General features: G+C 39.4%; 1 protein-coding gene across 10 annotated transcripts in view; it reads left to right on the forward strand.

Annotated features, from left to right (window-relative positions):
* CNKSR2 (connector enhancer of kinase suppressor of Ras 2) overlaps positions 1-24,105 on the forward strand; it is a 218,705-nt gene that overhangs the window by 13,782 nt on the left and 180,818 nt on the right. For all 10 annotated transcript variants that reach the window (XM_027449077.3, XM_027449080.3, XM_027449078.3 and 7 more), the window contains exon 2: positions 23,436-23,599. In XM_027449077.3, coding sequence (XP_027304878.1) covers positions 23,436-23,599 — 164 coding nt within the window. The remainder of the gene's footprint in view (positions 1-23,435; positions 23,600-24,105) is intronic.

Raw genomic sequence — 24,105 nt, forward strand, 5'->3', positions numbered from 1 at the left:
TGGGCAAATATTTCACATAGATTAATAAAAGAAAAACAAAATCAGGTAATGGAGAAAATGTTATCTAATTAGTAATATGGCTATGCTTACCAAGGAACCAAACCTCTAGTATCTGGTGCTGAAATTAAGTAGCCATTATACAAAGTAACAGTATACTGCAATGGGTGTCTAGATCTTAGATGCACCATTTTTATTTTTTATTTTTATGGTTTGTTTTTTTTTTCTTTCTTTGTTTTGTTTTGGTTTTGGCTAACACATAAAACTTATGTATTCAGTGCTGGAAAGCCTTAAAAATCCTACACTGCCTTTTGTAAGAAACCATTATCTCATCTGTCTGTCTCAACCAAATTAGAGAAAAGAGTTCGTTATCACACACAGAATCACACAGAATTTCTAGGTTGGAAGAGACCTCAAGATCATTGAGTCCAACCTCTAACCTAACACTAACAGTCCCCACTAAACCATATCCCTAAGCTCTACATCTAAACGTCTTTTAAAGACTTCCAGGGATGGTGACTCCACCACCTCCCTGGGCAGCCTGTTCCAGTGCCTCACAACCCTTTCAGTAAATAAGTTCTTCCTAACATCTGACCTAAAACTCCCCTGGCGCAACTTTAGCCCATTCCCCCTCGTCCTGTCACCAGGCACGTGGGAGAACAGACCAACCTCCACCTCACTACAGCCTCCTTCAGGGCATTGAGTGCACCCTCAGTAAGTTTGCAGATGACACCAAGTTAGGTGCGTGTGTCGATCTGCTCGAGGGTAGGAAGGCTCTGCAGGAGGATCTGGATAGGCTACACCGATGGGCTGAGGTCAACTGTATGAAGTTCAACAAGGCCAAGTGCCGGGTCCTGCACCTGGGGCGCAATAACCCCAAACAGAGCTACAGGCTGGGAGATGAGTGGTTGGAGAGCAGCCAGGCAGAGAAGGACCTGGGAGTGATGGTGGACAGTCGGCTGAATATGAGCCAGCAGTGTGCTCAGGTGGCCAAGAAGGCCAACGGCATCCTGGCTTGTATCAGAAACAGCGTGACCAGCAGGGCTAGGGAGGTGATCGTCCCCCTGTACTCGGCTCTGGTGAGGCCGCACCTCGAGTACTGTGTTCAGTTTTGGGCCCCTCGCTACAAGAAGGACATCGAGGTGCTTGAGCGGGTCCAAAGAAGGGCGATGAAGCTGGTGAGGGGCCTGGAGAACAAGTCCTACGAGGAGCGGCTGAGGGAGCTGGGCTTGTTCAGCCTGGAGAAGAGGAGGCTCAGGGGCGACCTTATCGCTCTCTACAGATACCTTAAAGGAGGCTGTAGAGAGGTGGGGGTTGGCCTGTTCTCCCACGTGCCTGGTGACAGGACGAGGGGGAACGGGCTAAAGTTGCGCCAGGGGAGCTTTAGGTTAGATGTTAGGAAGAGCTTCTTTACTGAAAGGGTTGTGAGGCATTGGAACAGGCTGCCCAGGGAGGTGGTGGAGTCACACTGTTAATACTGTTACACTGTCACACTGTTATACCACAGTTTGTTTTTATTTGTTCCATTTTTTCCCATGTGCTGCTACCCTCTGCATTGTTTGCATTTCTTTGGTATTAGCGATATTTCAGTGGCAGGTAAAGAGGCTGCTCATCACCCACTGTACTGCAGGTCCTCCGGGTCCTCCTCATTACAGGGGAGGGAGGAGGTTAAATGCATCGTGTGATCTCTACTTTAAGTGCACTAAAGCATTTCTAACTGACTGGCTTATTTTTTTAATGAAAGAAATTTGTCTTGTAACAGCTTTATATGCCCAGCTAATTAAAACCACTCCATTATATTGCTCTCTATATATCCTGTTTGGTAGGCAGAAAACGTTTGCTCTTTGACAGATTCATTTCTTGCTGGTGTTGGTTTTGTAGAACAGCACTGTCTTGGCCTTTTATAACTTAGAAATAATAAGGCATTAAGGCACTTTATGTATTTGAAAATACAACGATTTGTTAATCATTAATACAGAAAGCATGTTTGGTCTTGTTTAGCACCATAAGATACAATTTGTTCACCATGTATAAATGCCTCAACATTATGGCAAGACTAAGTTGAGGGACATTTAGTTTGATCCATTAGGCTTGGGAATGTATTTTAAAATAAAAATAATAATAATAATTACAACACATAGTATGCCTTTGTGAGCAATCTTTTTAAAAGCTGTCAGGCAGGAAAAATGCCTTGTTTTAGTGAAGAGGTGGAATTGTCTGAACTTAGGCACTTAGTTTTGGTTGATACCCTTCAAATTATGTGAAGACGTGTATATTTTTCCAGTGGTCTTGTTGCAGTGCTTTGTCTTCTGTACAGATCTGAGCATGCACATGTGGGATTTGAAGGCTTCCACACCACCTGTCACTCCTGATCCTAGATCTGGAGGCCTGGGGAACTGCACCCAGCTGGAGAGCTGGATTGCTGTAGAGATAGAGCCACCTACTAAACAAATCAAATATAGCCAGCTTTTCCTCCTATCTTTTACTTGTGCTAAAAGCTCTGGGATAGTCTGAGGATTAACAACCTTTTGTTCCAGATGTCAAGCAGTCCCTTGACAAATTCTTTGGTGGTAATGTTGGTGCAGATTCTGTAGAATGGTGAAAGAGGAAAAAAGTCATTATTCATTGCTAAAAAAATTCACAAATGAGATTTCTCTGTAGTGTATTGCTGCTGATCCAGTTGACCAAGTCAGCTGGATTCTTTTTGCAAATCCTGCAGTTATAAAAATGAAAGCCAACTACCCAATGCAACATCCCCTCACCTTCCAACAAGGAAGGGCTGGAGAGGGGCTTGAGTAGACACCTTCATATCTGAGTAGAGAGTCCCCTTGCAACAAGGACACCACAGCATGAATGGCACAACAGAGGTGAAGTGAATAGGAGCCCAGGTTATTCAGAGGGAAAGATCTAGCAGCCAAATGATAATTGTGCATGCTTGTGGCCAAGCAGTAGAAGCCATCACAGTTTGCCATCTGCTTCCCTGTTATTCTTCTGACTGAACATAGAATGGGAGAGAGTTTGTAATTCATAATATGGTATTTTGGGAGAAGTTTGGTGCAAGAAACCAACTGGATGGAGGCCAGTTGTCTTAGGCTCTGTAGAATGTAAGGCCTTGGAGCTTAACTTGTCATACATGGAAAGGGAGAGGAAATGTATGAAAAGGACAAAGAAGAGTAATGCAAGCTTTTGTTTTATATAGTTTATCTGGTTAAATGATTTTTGAGCAATAGAAAACCCTCCTGTCTGCTATAAACTATAGGTCCACTTTGATATAGTACAATGCTTATCATTTTTACAGTGATAAGCAAGATGCTACAAAATAAATTTCTACTGAAGATAACTAAAGTGCACCATCAAGATCTATATCAGAAGTTTCTTGAAGCTTTCTGAGAAACATCGGTGCTTTGACAAAAGTACTAATATGCTGTGTTGCTGTGGATAGGAGCTGGATTTGCTTCCTATTTGTTACAAGGGCAGGTGGGGTTTCAATGCATATTGCTCAGTAAGTTATGAATTATGAGTCAGGTCATAATAGGACTGTAAAGATTTTTAACAGGGCTCTATAGATAAGGTAAATAGATCGTTTGGGGAATCTGTGCTAAAACAAGTTCAAAATGTCAGTTGGGGTCCTGAAGAATACTCATTATTAATAAAAGCATAGGAAGTGTTAACACTCATGTAAACTCTAGCTTTTATTTTCACCAAAATTTGTGATGGCTTTTAAAGGATTGTTTTCAAGGCTATTTACCGACATTCACAAGAAAAAAAAATAAAATGCCATCATCTTACAGCTGGAGACTAAGCCTCTTCTGTTTTAAAGTTTACATAAAAGAAATGGTACTAAAATGTCAAGGAAAATAAGCCAACCAACTCTAACATAAAAATAACAGAAAAAAAGAAGTAATTAATGTAATGTGTATTAAATATATAAATGGTACATAGTATATATATATATATATATATATATAATTATTATTTTTTTTTGGAATGGTAATATATCATGAAAAATGTTTATGGCATTTTGCCATGCTCTCAGTAGAAGGTCTTTCCTGACTCTTGTTGTGGCCCATGGCAGTGTGGTTGTGCACTGGCTTGTGTGGGCAGTTAGCAGATGTGCAGCAGGTTAATGCTGGCGGCTCTGCGGTCTGAGGCATCTCTTACATTAGCCCTGTGCCTTCCTGTGGCATTAATGGATTATTCATGTGCTCACCACAAGTGACATTACCTGGCTTGTGAGAGAGGCCTGAATCTAGAAAAAGCATGTGGTGTCGTGTGGTAAACTCATGCTAACAAAGAAATCTCTCTCGGGTTGGGTTATCTGTAAAAGGCAAGGGGGGGCTAATACTGTCTTTTTAATTACATTTCTTAAATTGGCAGCTGCCTGTGGACTGAAGTATGGGCTGTGTGGAGCAGAGGGAGGTCAGAAAGCCTCCTCTGTGGGCAGGCAGGCTGAAGGAAGTGCCTGTGAAGTCCTACGCAGCTGTCATGTAATGAGTAATGCCGTGTGGCCTGAGCTTCAGCTACCAGCCCTGTAAGGCTCTGCTTCTGACTCCAGCAAAACAAAACAAAAAAAAAGTCAAGTGCATTAGTTGCTTTACAGTGTAGCAAGAAACTTTTTAACAATTGATGTTTTTGTCATGTTTTGAATACTCATTAGCACTTAAGATTAGCTATTAAAGGACATGAAACGTTTAATCACCATGTCTTTTCTTATTAGCAGTAGTCACTAGTGCAAAGCTTGTTTAAAAGAATTGTAATTAAGCGGGGGGGGAAACCCTGCCATTTAACTGTTTTACTTGGATTGCTGCAATTTCAAGTGTTTGGATTACTGGCCCAAGCAAGCTACATTTTCTTCTCCATGAAATAATATTTTTAAACCCTTAAAATCTCAAAGTAGCAATAAAATAATCCTAAATGTCAAGCAAAAGTCTGGAAGATCCACTTACCACCTCTAAATGTTTAGGCGTTTTTAGTGTTTAGTGCAAAAGTGAATAATTTTACTCATGACTGAAATTAATGATTTCTCATTTTCTAAAGGTCAGCTATTTCATTGAATACTATGCATGTAAGTATGATACAACATTGGCTGTATAAGAGCTGCACGTTTGTTGAATTGCTTTTTCTTCCCCGGTAGTAGCTGGAGACTTAAAAAGCTGATTGGAGTAAACTGTTGACTGACTTGAACAAGATCTTTCAATTATAAATTTAAGGAAGATTTATCAGCCTTAGACCTCCTCAAAATACTGAAACACAGCCTTTGCTTGTGTTTTCAGCCAGATACACACACACACACAAAAAAAAAAACAAAAACAAACAAACAAACAAACAAAAAAAAAACAATAAAATAGCTAATATTATCGGGGTCTGTAATTGTAGGACCTTTTTTCTTAGGTAGAAATCTAATCCCTTGGACAAAATGGGCATCTAATCAAAATAATTTTTGTGTCACTATATTCTAAAAATACAAAATGTGTAAAGGATTCAAAGAAAACACTCATATTTAATGGCATATTCTGGGGAACTCTGACTGGAAAACATTAGTGAAACTTTGCTAATCAACCTGTAGCCTTCCATGTGCTATTGCAAAGACCTGCTAAATTACAAAGACCTGCTTCCGTCTGTGGTGGGAGAAGTCTTCATAGCAATCTCAAGCTCTGGGGATTTCTGCTAGCATTGGCAATAATGAGCACACTGACAGCTCTGTACCTGTGGAGATGCCTCAGATTAAATATTGAGTGAAAGCCAGAAGAAGGGAGACATGGATGCTTGCAGCTTCTCCCCCAGCCTGGTGGAAGCATGGAGAAGCTCAGGTGCTGGATAGACACTGGGGACAGCCCCACTAAAGTCTTCCCCAGCTGGAAGCAGCGTGATGAAGGGCCCCAAGCACCCAGTCTGCAAGACGGGTGGGGAAGGTGTTGTCTGGGAACAGCAGTGGATTAGCACAGGGGAATTAAGGATGAGAGAGAGGTGACTTTTGTGCTTCAATGAGGGCTGTTGTTCCCCCTTGCACTGATAAAGTCGGGACCAAGATGAGACACACTTCTTTCTCCTTGCCTCAGCCACCTGTGGAGAAAGGCAGTGGACCCCAGGGGATGAGTGTTGCTTTTAAAGGTCCTGGGAGAAACAGAGATGCAGGAAAATAGACTTTTGCTTCCTACAACCGCTGGAGGGTGAAGTTTTCTTTGAGAGGTAACTGTGGAAACCTGACCAGGAAAAACAATACCTTATTTTGTTTTTCCTGCATGCTGATGGAGTAAATTTTTCTGTTAGCATTTAGAGGATGCTGAATGATGACAGCTTTGTTTGCAGAAGAAAATCTTCTGCTCTATGCTGGAGCTTAGCTTCTTTTGTACAGTGAAGAAAAAAACAGCTTCTGCAGGCCTGGCTGAAGTGCAACCTTGGTGCTAGGCAGTGGGGAAGGAAAAATTGAAGAGTAAGATACAAATAAAAAAGGTCAGCTAGAACTAAATAGAGTGGAGGGGGCCTGACAAAAAATTTTATTGAAAAAGAAAAGAAGGATAGTATGTGCCTCCTAAAAAGATTTCTAAACTTTTTTATTTTTCATAGAAAAAATATTAGAATCCTAAAAAATATATTTGATCTTGGCAAAGTATCTGAAGGTCTCAGAAACCTTTCAGATACTACAAGCATCTCATGGGTAGGTATCTGGGACCCTCTTTGCCTGTTGAAAAGAATTTGGGCTGGAAAGCTTCTTCTTGTGGGTAGCATGTTAGATCTTGAAGTTCTGTGCAGAGATTAACTCCTTGAAATTTAAGTGCCAGTTGTTGCATGTTCAAAACACTAGCTGATATTGTTTTTTTTTGTTGTTGTTGTTTTTTTTTGTTTGTTTGTTTTCTAACGTATAATGTAGGAAAATCATTAGACGAAATTCATAAATAATGGGAACTGAGTTATTCTACCAACATTAAAGAATTTAATGATAAATACCAAAGTAATGATAAATACCAAAGTAATGATAAATACCAAAGTAATGAAAGGCATCAATTAAAATCAATAAATCAATAAAAATGGTTAGGTCTTATGGTTGTATAAAGCTGTTAGAATTACTTTTGGAACATGTTCATATATATTGTGCTAGATAATACAATGTGTATAAAGGAAAAGCTTTTTTTAAAATCTCCAAATGGTGACAGTTTTTGACATTTTCACATTATTCTAATGTAATTACTTTAACTTCTGAGAGACACTGTATAGTGCATGCTTAGGTTTGAGGTTTCCAAAATATCAATTAAACTATTTAGTCTCTGCCTACTAACAGGAGAATAGACATAAGTAACATCAGCTTTCTGCAGCTTTTCTGCAGCTTTCCAGTAGAATTAGAGCTTCATTGCCTAGCACATGTGCAAACTCACACATATATGAAGCATGAGTGAGCTGCTCATTCACATCTGTTGTATTCACATGCTTGAAGTTAAAAATCATGCATAGTCTCAGAAATGAGGCCCATATTTGTGAACTACAATATAGCTCAGATATGTATACCTTGGAAATCTTACTCTGGGGATTTTCTGAATTTGACTTTTCTATTTTTGCAGTGTAAATATTGCATTTTTGATAGTATCTAGCATTAAATTGAAGTGTAGTTAGTCCTCAGTTACTCTATTGATTGTGGTATGTTTTTGGGTTGCCAATGGCTGTGAAAATAGTATAATAATGAATAGTCTGCAAAACTGCTTTTATACTGACACCGTTCATCTGTTTTATCTGGGATGAAAGGTTGACTCTCAGAAGCTAAGAAAAGCAATTTATGTTTTTTTTTTTTTTGTCTGTGCATTCAGAAATTTGTTCTATTTGTTCTAATCAAAAAATGTTTTTAAATAGTTACTTTTTCATTGGTTTTCTTTCTTTGATTGCTTTTATTTGTTTTTAAAATTTTGGACACTCGGTGCTTTCCTCCCTACCCCCTCCCCCCCCCCCCCCCCCAAGATGGGTGTAGGCCTTCTTGAGATGGTTTAGAAAGTACTGCTGCTACCAGCTGTCTTAAGTATAAATTTAAACCTGCTAGTTTACTTTGTACAATACTTTCAAAAATGTTAGTATCTACAGATTTAAGTTTGACTAGTGAAAGCCTATAATCCTCTGTGTCCAAATTAGCCTTCTTCATCCTATGTGTAAAAAGGAAGGGAGAGACGTTTTGGGATGGATTTCAATAGCATCAGGCCAAACACTGAGAGATTGTTTGCACAGCTGTGTCTAAGCAGGGACCAAACTGTTAAACAACCTAGTGGGGGGAAAATGAATAGAAACTCCTGTTGGCCAGAGCACTGAATTTCCTGGACAGTGCTCAGGATGTTATGAAGTCATTGCACATGCTGGGTCAAGGCTTTTACCCATATTTTCCCCTTGCACTTGGGAATAACTCCTGTTTTGCTTTTTCATAATTATATAATTGGGTTCAAGCATCTAAACAAAATTCTGTATTGATGAATGATACACTGTAGTGTACTTACCTATAATTTCAATTAGGGGACCTTTCCCTGACAGTGAGCTGCTTCACTGATGTGAGAGGAGACAGTGTCTGTGTATCTGTCTTGCTTCCTTGCAAATTGTAGATTATGAAACTGGACTACTGAGCAATAATTTAATCAGTGGCATCAGAAGAGCATTAAGCTCCATTAAACATTGGGTCACCATCAATGTCAGATGAGTATTAAATTATGGCTTGCAACTTAGCAATACTCATCCAAAAGGCAGTGCTTAGGTTCTTGGCAAGCATGTAACAGTTTATTATGGAACAGATGCTTCAGAGCTTAACATATGACTGAAGTGTCAAGTTGTGTCAGAGAAGATGGGCCCAACACTAATGTGGTGCTCAGACTTTGTGGGACACATGTTAAGGGATCGCTCTCTACCTGAACAATGTTGGTTAAAAGAGTTTCATTAACAGGATCTCCTGTTGAACGCTTGGAAGTCAAAGCGTGGCTCAACTGCCAAGGACTGGCTTTATGATGTGAACATAATAAAATTTCTTTGCAAATGATGGAGAAGCAGCTCTCCTCCTGATGCAGAGGGAGGATCCCTGCAGGCTGCTCAGAGGTTGAATTTGTATATATGTATATATATGTAAAAGAAATGTGGGTTTCTGGGGCACCACAATATTGCCAGCCTGATTCTTGGAGGATGACTTTGAAACATCTGCTGCTAGTCACGGATTTTCCTGGTAGCAGCAGTAAGGTGGAAGTAGTAACACACTCTTCAGGTGGCTTCACTGATGTTAACAGCAGCTCTCTTGCAGCAGTTAAATCCTCAAGGGTCTTGTCAGTCCGCTCTGTGGCTCCTGCCATTTATGAAACTGGTGTGCTGCAGGAGACTCTGACCTTGGCTCATGCACGGGGAAGGAGGAGGGTGAAAAATGGCTCCTAGAATAATATTGTTTTTCCCATTTACTGTGTAGCTGCAAAGAGAATAAGTAGATGAGGAAGAAAGGGAGAAGGTTGAGCTGGTAATGTAACAGATGTGCTGACGAAAATTTTTGCTGGTGGTGGCACTAGAAAAAGAAGAAAAGAGAGCTGTTTTGATACAGGCAAAAAATACCTGGTCTTTATGCAGCCTCTAGCTTGGTGGTAAGACAGATTGTCCTATTGAGAATTCTAACAAGATTTCCCTTCCCATCTGCTGAAGATGGTGGCTAGTGTTCTCACCAAATCTTGCCTGTGGCTAAGATTTTTTTGTCATTCTGTAATCGCAGGTTGGCCATGTGGCCTTCCTGACAGAGTATTGTGGCAGGGTATTTTGAGCCATGTGAGAGGTTTTCATTTGTTAAGGGTTGCATCACTGGTTCACAGGAGTTGCCAGCTAAATTCTTGCTGCTGTGCAAAGCTCCCAGTACTTCTGCTCCTCAGGGAGTGGGCTGCAGGTGGGGATGCTGTACCTTCAGGTGAAGGAGCCTGGGCAGCTGGGCAGAAGGCCATGGTCTTCAGGGAGGAGTTGAATCATCTGGCCGCCAGCTGACGTGCTGGGGCAGTGTGTTGTGCAGAACCACTCCAGTGAAGGGAGCTGCCTTCTGCCCATGACTCTCAACTTTAAAGTGCTGCCTGAGAAACTGGCGTGTCCTAAGTTGTCATGCTGTTATTTTTCTTTTCAAAAATATAACAGCAGTTTGCCTGAATTTTAATGTGAAGATATTAAAGCTTCAGAAGCCTCTTCCATTTTCCACTTTTCTCTGTTTACAGTCATGAAACTGGCCATTATGCAGAGAACCAGCTCTTTAGCAGTGCAGAACCTGTCATGAGAAGCAGAATGGCACTGTACCTTTATAGATATGAGATTTTTTTCAGTCCCTGCCTACCAGTGCTTAACTGTGTATGCTTTATTATTAAAAGGCCTGTTATTTATGAAATAGTTGAAGTTAGCAAAAAGATCCTAAAAGAACTGAAGAGTGCTAAGGAATTATAGGAGGCTGAAATAATATTTAAGCATGAGGGTGCCAGTGCAAGATCAGAATATAGCTGATAGATACATGTCCAACAGACTACTTGGCATTTGGAAACAATGGTCAAATGGTACACTTGATACCTTAGAACAGGTACTTGGAAATAAATGTGTCCTCTGTCTCTCAAAAATGCCTCCCTTCAAGTCTCACTGAGGCTCAGAAATTTTATTTTTAATGAGACGGGAGAATTCTGGGGCAGGTAACAGGGACAATTGTTTCCTTTACTCTTTAGTGACAAGGAGGAAGGCATGTGAAGTTAGACAGAATTTTTATGATCAAAAGGCTATTAATTTATTCAGCTTTTATGACTACTTGAAATATCATCTAACCTATATTTCAGGTATGCTTTTAAGAGTAAATATGGAATAAGGGATCTCATGCAGTAAAACAAACAAACAAACAAAACCCCAGAGCGTATAACAAGTTCTTTTAAACTCTGCAGGGTGAAAATTCTGATTTTTTTTTTGGTACTTTTTTTTCCAGCTTTAGATTAGGTCTTGATCATTTATTAGCACAATACTTGGTATTTTATACTGAGTACCCTTTCTAGTACTTTTCAACATAAAGTGAACAATGCTTGAATGGGCAGGAGATACTCAACAAGAACAAGTGTACTACCACTGGCTACATATTGCTAACACAGGAAGCATTTAAACACCATTTACCTCTTGGTGATGTTTTGGGGAAATAGGTAGGGATATCCACAACTGAGAAACTTTATCCCATATTGACTGATACGAGTATTTAGTTCTGCTGGCTGGGGATGTTGCAGAAGAAAGGATGAAGATCACTCAAAGAAAACCAAGGTCAGAATGCATTCATGACAAAACTCCTTATTTAATAAGCTATGGCAACAATATATGAGAGCATGTGGAACTGCAGTCTCTCTAAATATGTTCTTGGGTTTAGTTTGCCATACATCCCATGTGGCTTGGTGCCAGGCTGTTTGCAAGTACATCTAAGCAAAATGTGCAAAAGCATCACTTTATCTTGCATTGCCTTCTGTATGGCTCCATACAAGTAGGGGTCTAGGAACCTTCATTGATGACTCATTTTCTGTGATGCTTCTGGCCTCTTTCTACATTAATTGCTTGGGAGGTTGAGAGTGGCGTTCATCCTCCACCTTCCCATCAAAGGTTCTGAATGTTCCCTGCAACAGTATCAAAGTGTGGGAGTCTCAATATTTTTCCTGAGGTTTTCCCAGCATTAGGCCTCTACACTGGCTAGGTAAATGTGTGCATGTATATTTAGCAGCACTAAACTGCAGTATTTTTCACAAATGTATATACCATGTAACATTAACATTTAATGAAATACCTCATCTTGTCTTTGCACAAATCTTTGGGGACAGAGGTCTCATGCCATTGATTTAGTGCTATGTGGTTAATAGTTAAAAACAAACTGTTATTAATTTTGTGTGACGCATGCACACATTACTTTCCACGTGTACATTCATTTCTCTTTCCTGGGGATATAACATTGATGAGACTTGAAAGAGACTAAAATGTCACTGTAGATAAATTCAGTCTGAAGGATCTAATTCCTGCTTACTGCTTTTTTCTCATGGATAAATCGTATGAGCAATTAATGTGTGATTATGCAAAATGAGAAACTAGAAAAAGTGTAGCTTACAATGTCACTATAACAGATTTTGGTTGAGTTTTTATGTATTTACAATTTATGCAAAGATGATGACATTATTTTAAGTGTATTGCCAAATAAAATAGAAAACCAGCAAATGTATTTTCCCATGATCGAGTTATATGGGTTGCACTCCCAATTTGCAGGTTTACAGTTCCTATTATAAATTTTACATTATGGTATATGTTATTCTCTTTTAATGAGAGAAAGAGAGTTGGGAAGAGCAGGCACTCCAAGCTGTCCTTGCATGTATTTTTATATAGAGGTTTCTGCTTTGGATATAATTTGTAGCAGGTTGTCTTAGCCAAGAAGCTCAAAACTGAAATAGTTTTTGACTTCTTAACATAGATGGGATTTGTGCGTATCAGCATGTAATAAAGTTGTAAGGCTGTTTGTGAAGTTATTTGTACACGTTCTGTCCAGTTACAGGTAATGTCACTAGGGTTCTGTCTTAATCCTGAAATCCCTTCTGGGGTAAAGCAGACAGAGCCTATGTACACTGGATGGTCTTGCTTCTGTTGGAAGGCAGATCAAATGTTGGGAGAGGTTCCCTTGGAGCGTGGATGGAAGCCATCCTGTAAGCATTCCCAGTCAAGCCTAGTATCTTATCTACCACTGCTCTGGAGAGAGGTTGAGTGTCAGCAGGACAAAGTTGAGGCATCGCTTGCGTTGCAAAATTAATTGCTTTGCTTTTAGCCAAACTGCTGTGCTTTATGAAATCCGTAGACTGTCTGACAGCATCACCAAATAAATCTTGAAGGCTTATCTAAACTAGTAACTGATTTCTGCAATGGTGGGAAGCAGTCTACAATATTGAGGTAAAGTATAGCTCTGACAACTGTTGTGCTATTTCTTCAGGGACATGATGTTCCAGCTCGCTCCAAAAAGATGCATTGTAGCTTAACAAATTCTTGGCAGCAAAGGTGGCTTTCATGGTGAAGAACTATAATAAAGGCTGTGGCAGAGCTTATTTGACTATTTTGCGTAATAGCATATATTAGCCCATGTGAGGGAGGGAGAAAAGGAGGGCCCTTCTTGTGACAACAACAGTGTGTTTAATGTGGCTGCTCCAGAGCACTCTGTAAAGATGCAAACATGCAAAGGCATTTGAAAGAACAACCAGTACTTATTTACTTACTCGGTTAATGTCAGGGGTGTGCTTGGCTTAAATAAACATCTTTTGACTGTCTTACTTGTTATACTTTTTTTTTTTTTGCCCTTTAATATATGATTCATTTATATTTTGTGGAGATGTAGGATGCTTGCTGAGACATCTAAAGTATTGCTGTAAGGAAGTGATGAATATTAGAAGTATAGCTTTCTCTTTTCTTCCTTAAGGCACTCCTACGCATATCAAAGTATTCGACCAGTGATTTTAAGTTACAGATGTTTCTTTGTCATGTGGAGGGGGATGTACAGCTTTTCTGCCCACAACCCTAAAACCGTCCCAAATCTCACACTGTGCTGAATTGTGCGAACTTCTGCTCAAGAAAGCTTCAAGCCTGGGAATTGCATGGGCGTTGCAAGAGTTCACTCGGAGTTTGGAGAGACTTTCACTCCTGCGTGCCTGCTGTAGGCTTGGACACTTGACGGATTTGCACTTCCTATAGTTGTATGTGATCATGTAAAGCACAGCTGCAAATAATCATGAGAGATGGTGAAAAAGCTACGGAAAATTGGACTTTCATATCTCAAGTCCTGAGGGGGTGTTTGAGCCCCACAGTCCCTTCGAGCTGCTGGAGAAGCCAGTACCACACCTATTTAGACAAAGCCTTCCATCCTTGGGGGACACGGTGGTTGCATTTCAATACTTGCAGTCATGTTTGGGAATTTGTTAATTTATCACCCCTGCATGGTGCAGAATTCTTCATTGGGCAGGGGCTGTGAATTAGCGTAAGTGTGGTCGCAGCTGCAGCCTTGGGGCTAGACCAGATGGAGTGTGAGTTTGCCTTGGGCAGACTGCGCCCTCGCCCTCAGCCGCTCTGGCACCAACATGCTGGTGCTGGGCTTGAACCAGGTGGTACTGCCTTCAGTGTATTTTAATATCATTACTCTTATTGCATCCTTGAGAGATGTACTGAAGAAGTAATAAAGGCACATGCTGTCATTGGATGGACAGTTGCTCTCTTTGTAAACTTTAATCTTGCAAAGTTGCTTTGCACCAGTGTAAACAGAAACCTCTAGGAAGTCTAAAGTCAGAACACATACTGAGAAACTTTGTTGTGCTCTTTCAAAAATTGCTTTGTATTTTAGGGGAAACCAATTAGCAAGGAGGTTACTCTTTAGAGTTTGATGTATGGTAGCAAGTTCTTAGAAAACATCGAATCCCTGCAGGGCTAGGGATACAGGCAGATGTACAGGGAATCATGGGGGCAAAAATGGGAACATTTGAGGGTAAAAATAAAAATTCTTATGAAACACAAATAGATAAAGTAGATTTTAGTGAATGGTATTTAGGACCATAATTTTATAATGCTGACTGAAAAAAATGCCAGAACAGTTGCAATATATTTTAGTTTGCATGTGAAATTTAGAAGAGAAAAGTGGTACTTTGAGGAAGAAGTTAAAGATTGATTGGGCCCAAAAATACTTCCCTTTTTGAGGTTATCTGCAAACTGGAGTACACATGATGAAAGGGGAGTAGAGAGATTGTGTGAGAGTGAAAACTGCCAAGTGAAACAATAGAAATAAAGCTAGCTGTTCAGGGATCTGAGTTCATTAGTAAAACAGCTTGAATTTCATGGAGGGAAAAAAACAGTTTATCAAGGGCCTTGTGTCAGAACAATGTCTCCTTGAGATGATGGGATTTCCTCTGAGAAATTTCATGGAAGTATTTCATTTACTGTTTCTAATTTCATAATATTGATGATTCTTGGATAACTTGTTGGAGAACTTCTGGTTCTGGTACAGTACAGTATTCAAACAACCTCCCTGTCCTCAGTCAGCCTAGCTCCTCTTTGTTCTGAATACAAGTGGGATTCCTTCATAAAGAAAAAGAAAGATTCCTTACAGTTCAGATGTTTCTAGCTTATCCCTAGATGCCTCCGAAATTGCACTGAACTTCTAAGTCTGAATTTAAAATCTGTCATTTTATACATTCAATTATGAGGATGAATGCACACTTTCTACTATCCTCATTATGCCTGCCCTATGCCCCTGCAGTTGGATGTAGTAGTGTTTATCAGGAGTAATGCATGCTTTCCTTTGATTAGCTTCATTTGAGGGATTCCTGATTTTTAATGATGCTGTGGGTTGTTTGGCAAGCTCCTCTCCCTTCCACTAGCAAAGAGATTTCCGCTACCATTATGAGCCACACTAACTTTTCAGCACACTTCAGCATTTCTGGTGTGCAAAGGCCACAGCTGGAGTTGAACAATGTAATCGTTGTAATCCAATAATAAGAGTCCTAAATATAACAATAATTATAACCTCTTACATGGAGAACAATATTGATAATCAGGGATACTAATCCTTGAATTTCATAAAAATATAGCCCAATGTTGGATGTTGCACTATTATCCACGTTTTAAGATTTCAGATATTTAGCAAAACTCATATGTGCTTGTGTAAAGATTTGGCTTTGGTATACAGATGGTCAGAATGAAAACAAAAACCACCCAGAGAAATATGAATGATTACATTTATCAACAGATAAACACAATGCTGGATATTGTTCTCATAATTAACAAGCCTAACTTTCCATAATAAGCCCTGATTGTAAGTAGTCTAACAGCAAGGACCAGTTTTATTGAAAACTTGGCCTATTAGACACTTGTGGTCATTGCACACTGAAGGGCAGCTGAACTCCACCACAACTGCTCTCTCACTCCCCCTCCTCAAAGGAAGAGGAGGGGGAGAAAATATGATGGGGGTGAAAAAAAAGCTCACAGGTTGAGATAAGGACAGTGTAAGTAAAGAGAAAAGAAAGAAAAACAAGCAAAGGCAGTGCAGAGCAAAGAGAGAGAAAACAAACATTCTCTACTTCCCATTAGCAAGCAATGTTCAGCAGGGCCTCGATACGCAGAGTGATTGCTTGGGAAGACCAGTGCTTCCCTAACAAGAGCCCCCCCTTCTCCTTCTCCTTCCCCTTGCCCATTCATAGCTTGCTACCCTTTGGCTATGGCCTGGAGGGGGCCTGGATGCCGTGCGTGTGCTGATCGGCTATAGCTGGACATGGGTGGCAGTAGTCAGGACATGGGCATGATGCCAGCACTGTGCTAGCCGCAGATGCAGAGCACAGCGCTGTGTGGGCTGCTCTAGGGAAGGTTAATGCCATCCCAGACAGACCCAGTTCAACACTGCACCCAGTTCGGTCTTGTATATCTTTAAATCATGCTTGTAGTCAGTCTATATATATAGTTTCTGCTTCTCCTCCTCCTTGTTTTAATTTACTTTTTTTTTTTTTTTTTTTACTCCAATAAAACCCTTTAAAAGTTGTTCAGCACACGTTTTTTTAAAGCAGAGCTATTGATGAGCCAGGTACGATCTGTTCAGTTTTGATGTTTCTGCAGTTTTTTGATGAACAAAATTGCCATTTATTACCAACACTCTCATATAATGAATATTTATCCAGGTCTCATAAGAGCTCACGATTGTGAAATGAGACTGTATCTGTAGGCACAGAAACTGCAGACATTTAAGAGTTAGATTACTAGAACTGGATTTGTTTTTTTAATTACAGAATTAGTACTGGCTTGGGACAGTAATTCTCTCACCCCAAATTGGGTTTCAACCCAGCACCTTCATGAATGCTCTCTTTGGCTTCCCAGTTCTCGCCTGGCATAACTTTCTCCTTGTTTACTGGCACCTTTTCACCCTTCTCCTGACAATAACCTTAAATGCAGAGTACAGTGCAAGATCTAAAAAATAATTCAACTTCCACTTGATATTTTGTGCATCTCTTCAGGAGCCCAGTGCAATGCCTTCTGTGTTTACCTCAGTGCTGTATGCAGTACCTCTTCTCTGCTAGCCAGGATCTTAGCATTTATAATACCCTCAGGAGAGGCTACATTATGGTTGCTTGTTTTCATGTCCACATATTCTGCCTAAAAGTTCACATCTGAACTAAAAGTTCTTCATTGCTTATTATTTAAATTTAAATAATTAACAAATTGAACATGCTTTTCTGGCGAGAGTGGTATATGTCTAGTGGATATAGTGTTTTTTTCTTACTGTTTTCCTTTTGTTACTTAAAATAAATTGTATATATTTCAGTTAGCAGCATCTTTTAGCTACTGCTTTGACTATCAACAGTTAGCTCCTAGTTTATAAAAATAAATAAATAAAAAATCAACCCAACCCTAAGCTGCACATGACGAACATATACTGTATTCCATGAATAAGTATGTTATGTTGGAAATGATCCCAATAATCACTCCTTCAGTCACTTTTAATGTTTGTTTAAAATGCTTTTTGAGTTTTCTTTGACTAATGTAGGGAGAGGGAGTGAATAATTCTTTGCAGTAATGGACAAATACATCTTACAGTTAGAGGATTTTTGCCTGAAATTGCAGATAACCAGTACACAAAGTAATTGGCCTGCTGTTTTGTAAATATTCTTGTAATTCAGCAACTTGGCATTTTTTTCATTAATAAATCCAGTGCCTGCAATTATTATTTTTTTTTTTCAGTTTTAAAAATAAGATACTTTTTCCTCAATCCAGAATGAAAGCTGCTTCTCTTGTTTCTTTTGCCATTCTACTTGCAGTGCTTCTCTGGGACGGGACATTACCTTTTTGCTACTATACAATCCTCCAATTTACCATCTATAGCACTTAAATGGATTCTGGTCTCTGCTTTGTCATTTGACACTGACAGCTGTGACATCTGCTTGTCACACATGAGACCTGGGAGGTGCTGCAGACCCTAATGCAGGAAACATCCCTGAGGTGGGGAGTAAACATCTCCCATCTACAAACTGTGGTGAAACCTGCCGTTTTTAATCACTTTCCTTATGCTGTGGTTCCCCTGTGGAGGACACCTGAGTGTGTATCCCAGGTAAGAGCTGCTGGAGAAAGGATAACTGCCTGCTCCAGGCTGCTGGCCGTACCCAGGAGCAGATCTGTTCTTGACCTGGAAGACAGGAAGAAATTTTGGTTTACTGTCTTGCTCCTTGGCATGAGGAAAGCCTCTTTTTGTATAAAGAAAGCAAATACATTAGTAGCTCACCAGCCTTAGATTGATAAAGCCTAGTTGCAAACCTGTGAGTGATAGCACAGTTTTAACTTATCAGGAACTCAATTGGACATTTAAGTTAAAATGGTGTGTGACATGAGTGAACCCACATGGAGTCAATCCTTACGAGTAGTTCATGTTTTGGCAGTTCCTTCCATCACACTAGTTTGAGTAAAAAGGTAAAACTGTAAATGTAGTTTACAATCTGAAAAGGCATTGTATCTAAACTATCTAAATGCTCAGTTTACCTTTAACTCCATTTTAAACTTTTTTCTCCTAATGACTTGTTAAATTCTGTGCTACAGTCCATTGCCTGAATTTACATTTGTTAAGGTGTGAAACTAATGGAGTTCAGGTAGGGCACAGTCTTCCTGTTACCAGATTGAAAGATGAATTTGTTTGCTTCAAATTAAAAGCAAAGAAAGTCTCCAAACCCATCACTTTAAGAAAGCTGAGTGTTTTCCCCTCCCATGCAAAATATGTATTGTCTGCACATTATTGCTGGGATTACAGAACAAGGACATACCAAGGGAAGTTGTCAGTTTACATCCTCATTCTGATTTACCAAGGGAGCATAAAAATATACTCCTCTGTCAAAGTTTCAGGCATGATGGCTACACCTGTAATGTTCATAATATTTCCCTTAACCCCAAACTGGAAAGAAGACTAATAAGTACACATACTCTGTCATTTCATTGTATTTTTCCAATCCTAAGAAAAAATTCCTTTGTCACCAATTTGGGGAAAAATATTCTACCTAGTTGCCACTATTTTTACAGCTGTATTTTCTCATGTATATCTGAGTAGCTGGTTAGAGTAGGAATCTAGTCGTAGAAAATGATGACTATTTTTTATCATACTTTGAAATACTTTTTTTAAGAGTGCACTGATCTCTTAAAGAGCCACTTACACACATTATGGGTAATTTAAATTGGTTGGATTTTCAGAAGAAACAAATTTGCGCTTTTGCTGTAACTAAGATGCACTGCCACTGTGCTTGTGTACATCTAATCCACATTTTAGACTGTCAGAGTCCTTACCCTTGCTTCTGTTACAGGTTCGGCAAATAGCTCAGTTTTTACAGAAACAGTCCCAGAGAGGAGGGAGGAAAGACTTCTTGCAGAGTAGATAGTGGGATTAGAATTGGAGGATGTATTTAATGGAGAGGGTCATTTAACTGACTTACTACAGATGTGCATAACCTGTTCTGGTGCTGAATTACAGGGTTGTTTGTTGGCTTGCTTGTTTCAAAAGGTAACCTATTACACACATGGAAAATAATACCTCAGGGGGATTGTGAAGTGTGCAATTGTGTTATTAGTTAGAAGACTGCAAGTATGGAAGATTTCCCCTGAGGGTAGCACTGCATCATGCAATCTTATTCCAGAAAATCATATGAGTTATAATAAAAAAGAGTTAAATAAATAAATAAACATTTTCTTATCAGTTTCTATTGTGCCATTGTAAAAATGGGAATTCACTGCATAGAAATCTGCACAATTTCACATCAATGAGCCATTAAAAACTGTTAATGACTTGGTGAACTCTGGCCTGGCTCACAGAAGGCAGAACTCAATGACAGAGTAGGGAAGAAAACATCTATGTTGTGTTCTACTTGAAAGAGAAACTTTTCTAGGGAAGTTTTTTCTTTTGATATTAAAAGCACAGACTTCTTAGCAGTTTCCTCTGGAGTGGCTTTTTTATTTTATTTTTACCTTTGTTGTTGCTTGTTATTTGTTTAGTTACACAAGATAGAGCTTTCTTTAAACTTAATGAAGAGAGTGCTTCTTCTCTGTTAATGCAGAGAACAGTATATCTGCACACAGAATACCTCAGTGGGATGCTGGTTGACAAAAAGTGCAATGTATTAGTTTCCCACCTTAATTGCTCTCCTAGACCCCCGTCAAACTGTCTGGGTAATGAGAGTGCAGTAGTGGGATCTAGGTAGCATTGCCAAGCTCCCTGGCTGGAAAGCTCAGGTGGGAAGCATCCCACATGGGGGATTGGTTCTTGAAGAGCTGGACTCCTGGGAAGTCTGTCATATTGCTGGAGCATGAGACTTGAGGACTCTTTCAAAACAAAAACAAAAACTCAATAACTCAATACTCAATATCTTAGGGTTAGTTTGATGAGGAGGGGGGCTGTTGTATATGAGACTGTTACTTGTTCATTGATGTCACAAAACCTCTCCGATATCCTATGGGACCTTATACATCCATAATAAAATAATGAACCCAATTTTTGTAGAAAAACTGTTGTTCTTGAAATATCCAGGACTGTTAAGTATTTGGCAACCTCAGTTGCACCCATGGCTAGGAACAGGGAATAGTCCATCAAACTGAGTTATTTGCTGGGATTCCTGTGGTATGTGAGTCGTATGATATCCTTGAATATGAGAGCATCTGGGCATAGAAGAGGAGCAGAGCATGACAGAATAATTTCTATTACACTGAAGTTGGGTGGATGCGGTTAAGACAGTATTGCAAAAGAGAAATCTGTGCTTTCCACGCTGGCTTCCAGGGTGTCTTGATGGAGCCCAGGTGCTTGATGTTTTTTTGGTATCTCTTGTCCTGCCCCAAGTCAAATGGCATCATAAGCCAGGAATGCCAGTTCCCTGCAGTTTACTTGCTGCTGGAAAATAAGGCTGTCTGCCGTGGCTCTGGGAGGATGAAAGATGCGGGTGAGCAGCACTGACTGCCCTTTTGTATTGTTAGTATCTCCTATCAGTGTGCAGTTTTGTTTACAGAAAGAATTAGTGGTCTTTAATTAAGAAATAAAGCGACAGAAATGACTTTTTATAAGAATATTCTATTTAGGGAGTGAGGGGAAGTAATTGTGGCAAGCTATTCTGAAAATGTCATGCAATCTACAGTTAAATTATTTTGTTCTTTCCTGGATCTGTTTTTTATGAAATTGGTGAGTCAAGCAATTGTCAGTAATATTTTTGTTTTCTTTAATTTTTTCTTACCTTATATGAACTATATGCATCTGTCTATATTACATCTGAATGACAAAAATACACAGATAGCAGGCAGAGGAAGAATACAGGCTTTATTTAGAATTAATTTTCCGTAAGTGTTTATTAAGTGCATCTGTCATGTCTTATTCTGGATTTGTGCTGCTAGTCTCTTACTGGGAAGTCATTATTTTTTTTTTATTTTTTTTTTTTTTGAAACCTGATGACGTTGAATACTCTAATTGCATTATTCTCATTCAGAAGTCTATGTAAGCAGTGTGGGACTTATGTTGAGGCATATCTTACTTACTGCTGTCTTTTTTTAGTCATTTAGCAAAAGCACATCTACAGTCTATTTTTAATATATTTTAGATGAACCATTTTGTTCATTGTCAAGAATATTCAATTTCTTTCAAAAAATAAATGTCATTGTACAAGAGACGGTGCTTGTAACATAGGTCATGCAATTAATTTCCCAAATGGAAAACTTGCACTTAAGAGTGCTTTTGAAGAAAATAGGTACAAATATGAATAAATCAAGAAACCTCTTATCATATACTTCATGATGGTGGTATCCTGTGTATGCGTGTAAGGGAGAACAAGTCAAATGGATTTAAAAAGGCTTGAAAGAAAATTATTTTCTTTTGAAAGTTAAATGTTTAAGTGAGTTCTTATAGAACTGGGACTTGGTAAATAGCCTTTCTTCCAGGTGTCAGGCAGAAAAGAATAACTGATCTGTATTGCCACTTACCTGTTTGCTAATAGTAGTGCACATTACCTAGTGCGTAAAATAAATGGCAGCATACGGATGAGTTGAGGGTGCCCATTGAAATGCTTTTGGACTCATACTCTTTGACATGTTCAGAAGCAGTGGTGTCTTAGACATTAAGGTCTTCGTTGTACACCACACGGTGTTTGTGTGTATTGTGGTGTTTTACAATGAAACAGTAGTTTCATTTAAAAGCAGTTCTAAGGGCCAAAGCCTGAGTATTTATTAGTTAAGTACAAAGTGGGGAAAGGCACTTCACAAAGCATTAGTGTTCCTGTCTTCTGTTCTGTGCATATGTTTGGTGGCAAAGTCCTTTTATGGATCAAAGTTGGTGGTTCTGGTAATTCATAGCCAAGTTTGTAGGGGGATGAAACTAAAGAGAATAAAAGCTTTTGTATGTCATTGCTCTTAATGAGAATTTAACTACTGGTATTTCTCATTATTGGTGACTTACGGAACAATTTTTAGCTTCTCTCAAGCTGGTCAAGCACATTTGAGAGCTGCGTGGTAAGGTGTAACCTGATCATAGAATCGCAGAATGGCGCGGGTTGGAAGGGACCTTACAGACCATCTAATTCCAACCCCTCTGCTGTAGGCTGGCACACCTACCACTAGACCAGGTTGCTCAAAGCCCCATACAACCTGGCCTTGAACATTTCCAGGGATGTGGCATGCACAGCTTATAGAGGCAACCTGTTCCAGTGTCTCACCACCCTCTGAGTAAAGAATTTCCTCCTTATATCTAACCTAAATCTACTCTCTTTCAGTTTAAAGCCATTCCCTCTTGTCCTATCAGTTCAGGAAAGTCCCAGGAAAGGGCAGGTTCCTAGGAGAGGGCACCTCCAGTACTGCCTCTTCATCATGCAGCCTGCAATGGCAGAGGTAGGCTGGGAGAGAGGTTAAGAGGCACTGACAGCTTGTTACTCCTGGATGCATTGCATTAAATGTATTCACACTTCTATTTCCTCTTAGAATTTTTTCTCTGGCATAAATGTTTTCCCTCGTTTCTGGACTCTTATAGTACTCTAATAACTAATGCAATAGCTTCTGCAGCACTCAGAAAAGTCTTCCTGTCCTGTGTTCCCACTTCTCCTCTCCCCTTCCTGATAGAGCCATTGCTAATATACCTGTTATTAGAGACTGTCAGATATGCATTCATAATGCAGTATACTGTAAGAATTCAGGGCTCTGTTTGGGTTTCAGGAGTGATTGGTGTTGTTCAGAGGTAGAGAAGCCACAGCTGCCACAGCTCTCCAAATGTTATGATTTATGGGCAGCATAACATTATATTACTCGTGTTAGTAACATTTACATATTTATTTTGAAGATAGGACAAATATCCTCTGTTGGCTTGATTTTCGGTTCCAGTCCATTTTGATTTGATTTGCTATGGCAGGATAAGATGTTGCTAACTTTTCTTTCCTTCTTCCTTTCTGTTATTGCAGGTCTTGATGACTGCCTGCAGCAATATATTAAGAACTTTGAGAGAGAGAAGATTAGTGGCGACCAACTACTACGTATTACACATCAAGAACTGGAAGATCTTGGAGTCACGCGAATTGGCCACCAGGAACTTATCTTAGAAGCAGTAGACTTGCTCTGCGCACTGGTAAACTTCTTGGGGCAAAAGGGGAGGGAGCGAATAGTACTTGCATATTGATCACTTGTATATTCAGATTTCTAGACCTAAAAACTATAAAAAATAGTTCAAGAAACTCCTGACATGCAATGTATGAACAATTTAACATTTTAAAATACAGGAAAGATAAAGAACAATATCTATTGCTAAGGTAGTCCTTGTTAAATAACTTGGTACCAAAGATTTAAGAGTTCCATATCTGTCTTTATAGGAAGAAAAAAAAAAAAAAAAAAGCCTGAAATCACAAGACTAGACTGTGTTTGGTTTGGAATGTAGAATAATTGTATATTTTAAAGCAGTAATTGAGTGCCGGTTGCCCTTTACAAACAAAATGTCCTGATATTAACCATGTCATTTTTCACTGATCCTTCATGCAGTCCCTCAGAGTATAGCAAATTATTTTTTAGATGATTATTCAAGCTTGCTGAAACATAGCTGCTTGTATTTCACAGTAGAAAGGATTAAATACTGAAATA

This window comes from Anas platyrhynchos, chromosome 1, assembly GCF_047663525.1.
Source record: "Anas platyrhynchos isolate ZD024472 breed Pekin duck chromosome 1, IASCAAS_PekinDuck_T2T, whole genome shotgun sequence".
NCBI classification, from domain to species: Eukaryota; Metazoa; Chordata; class Aves; order Anseriformes; family Anatidae; genus Anas; species Anas platyrhynchos.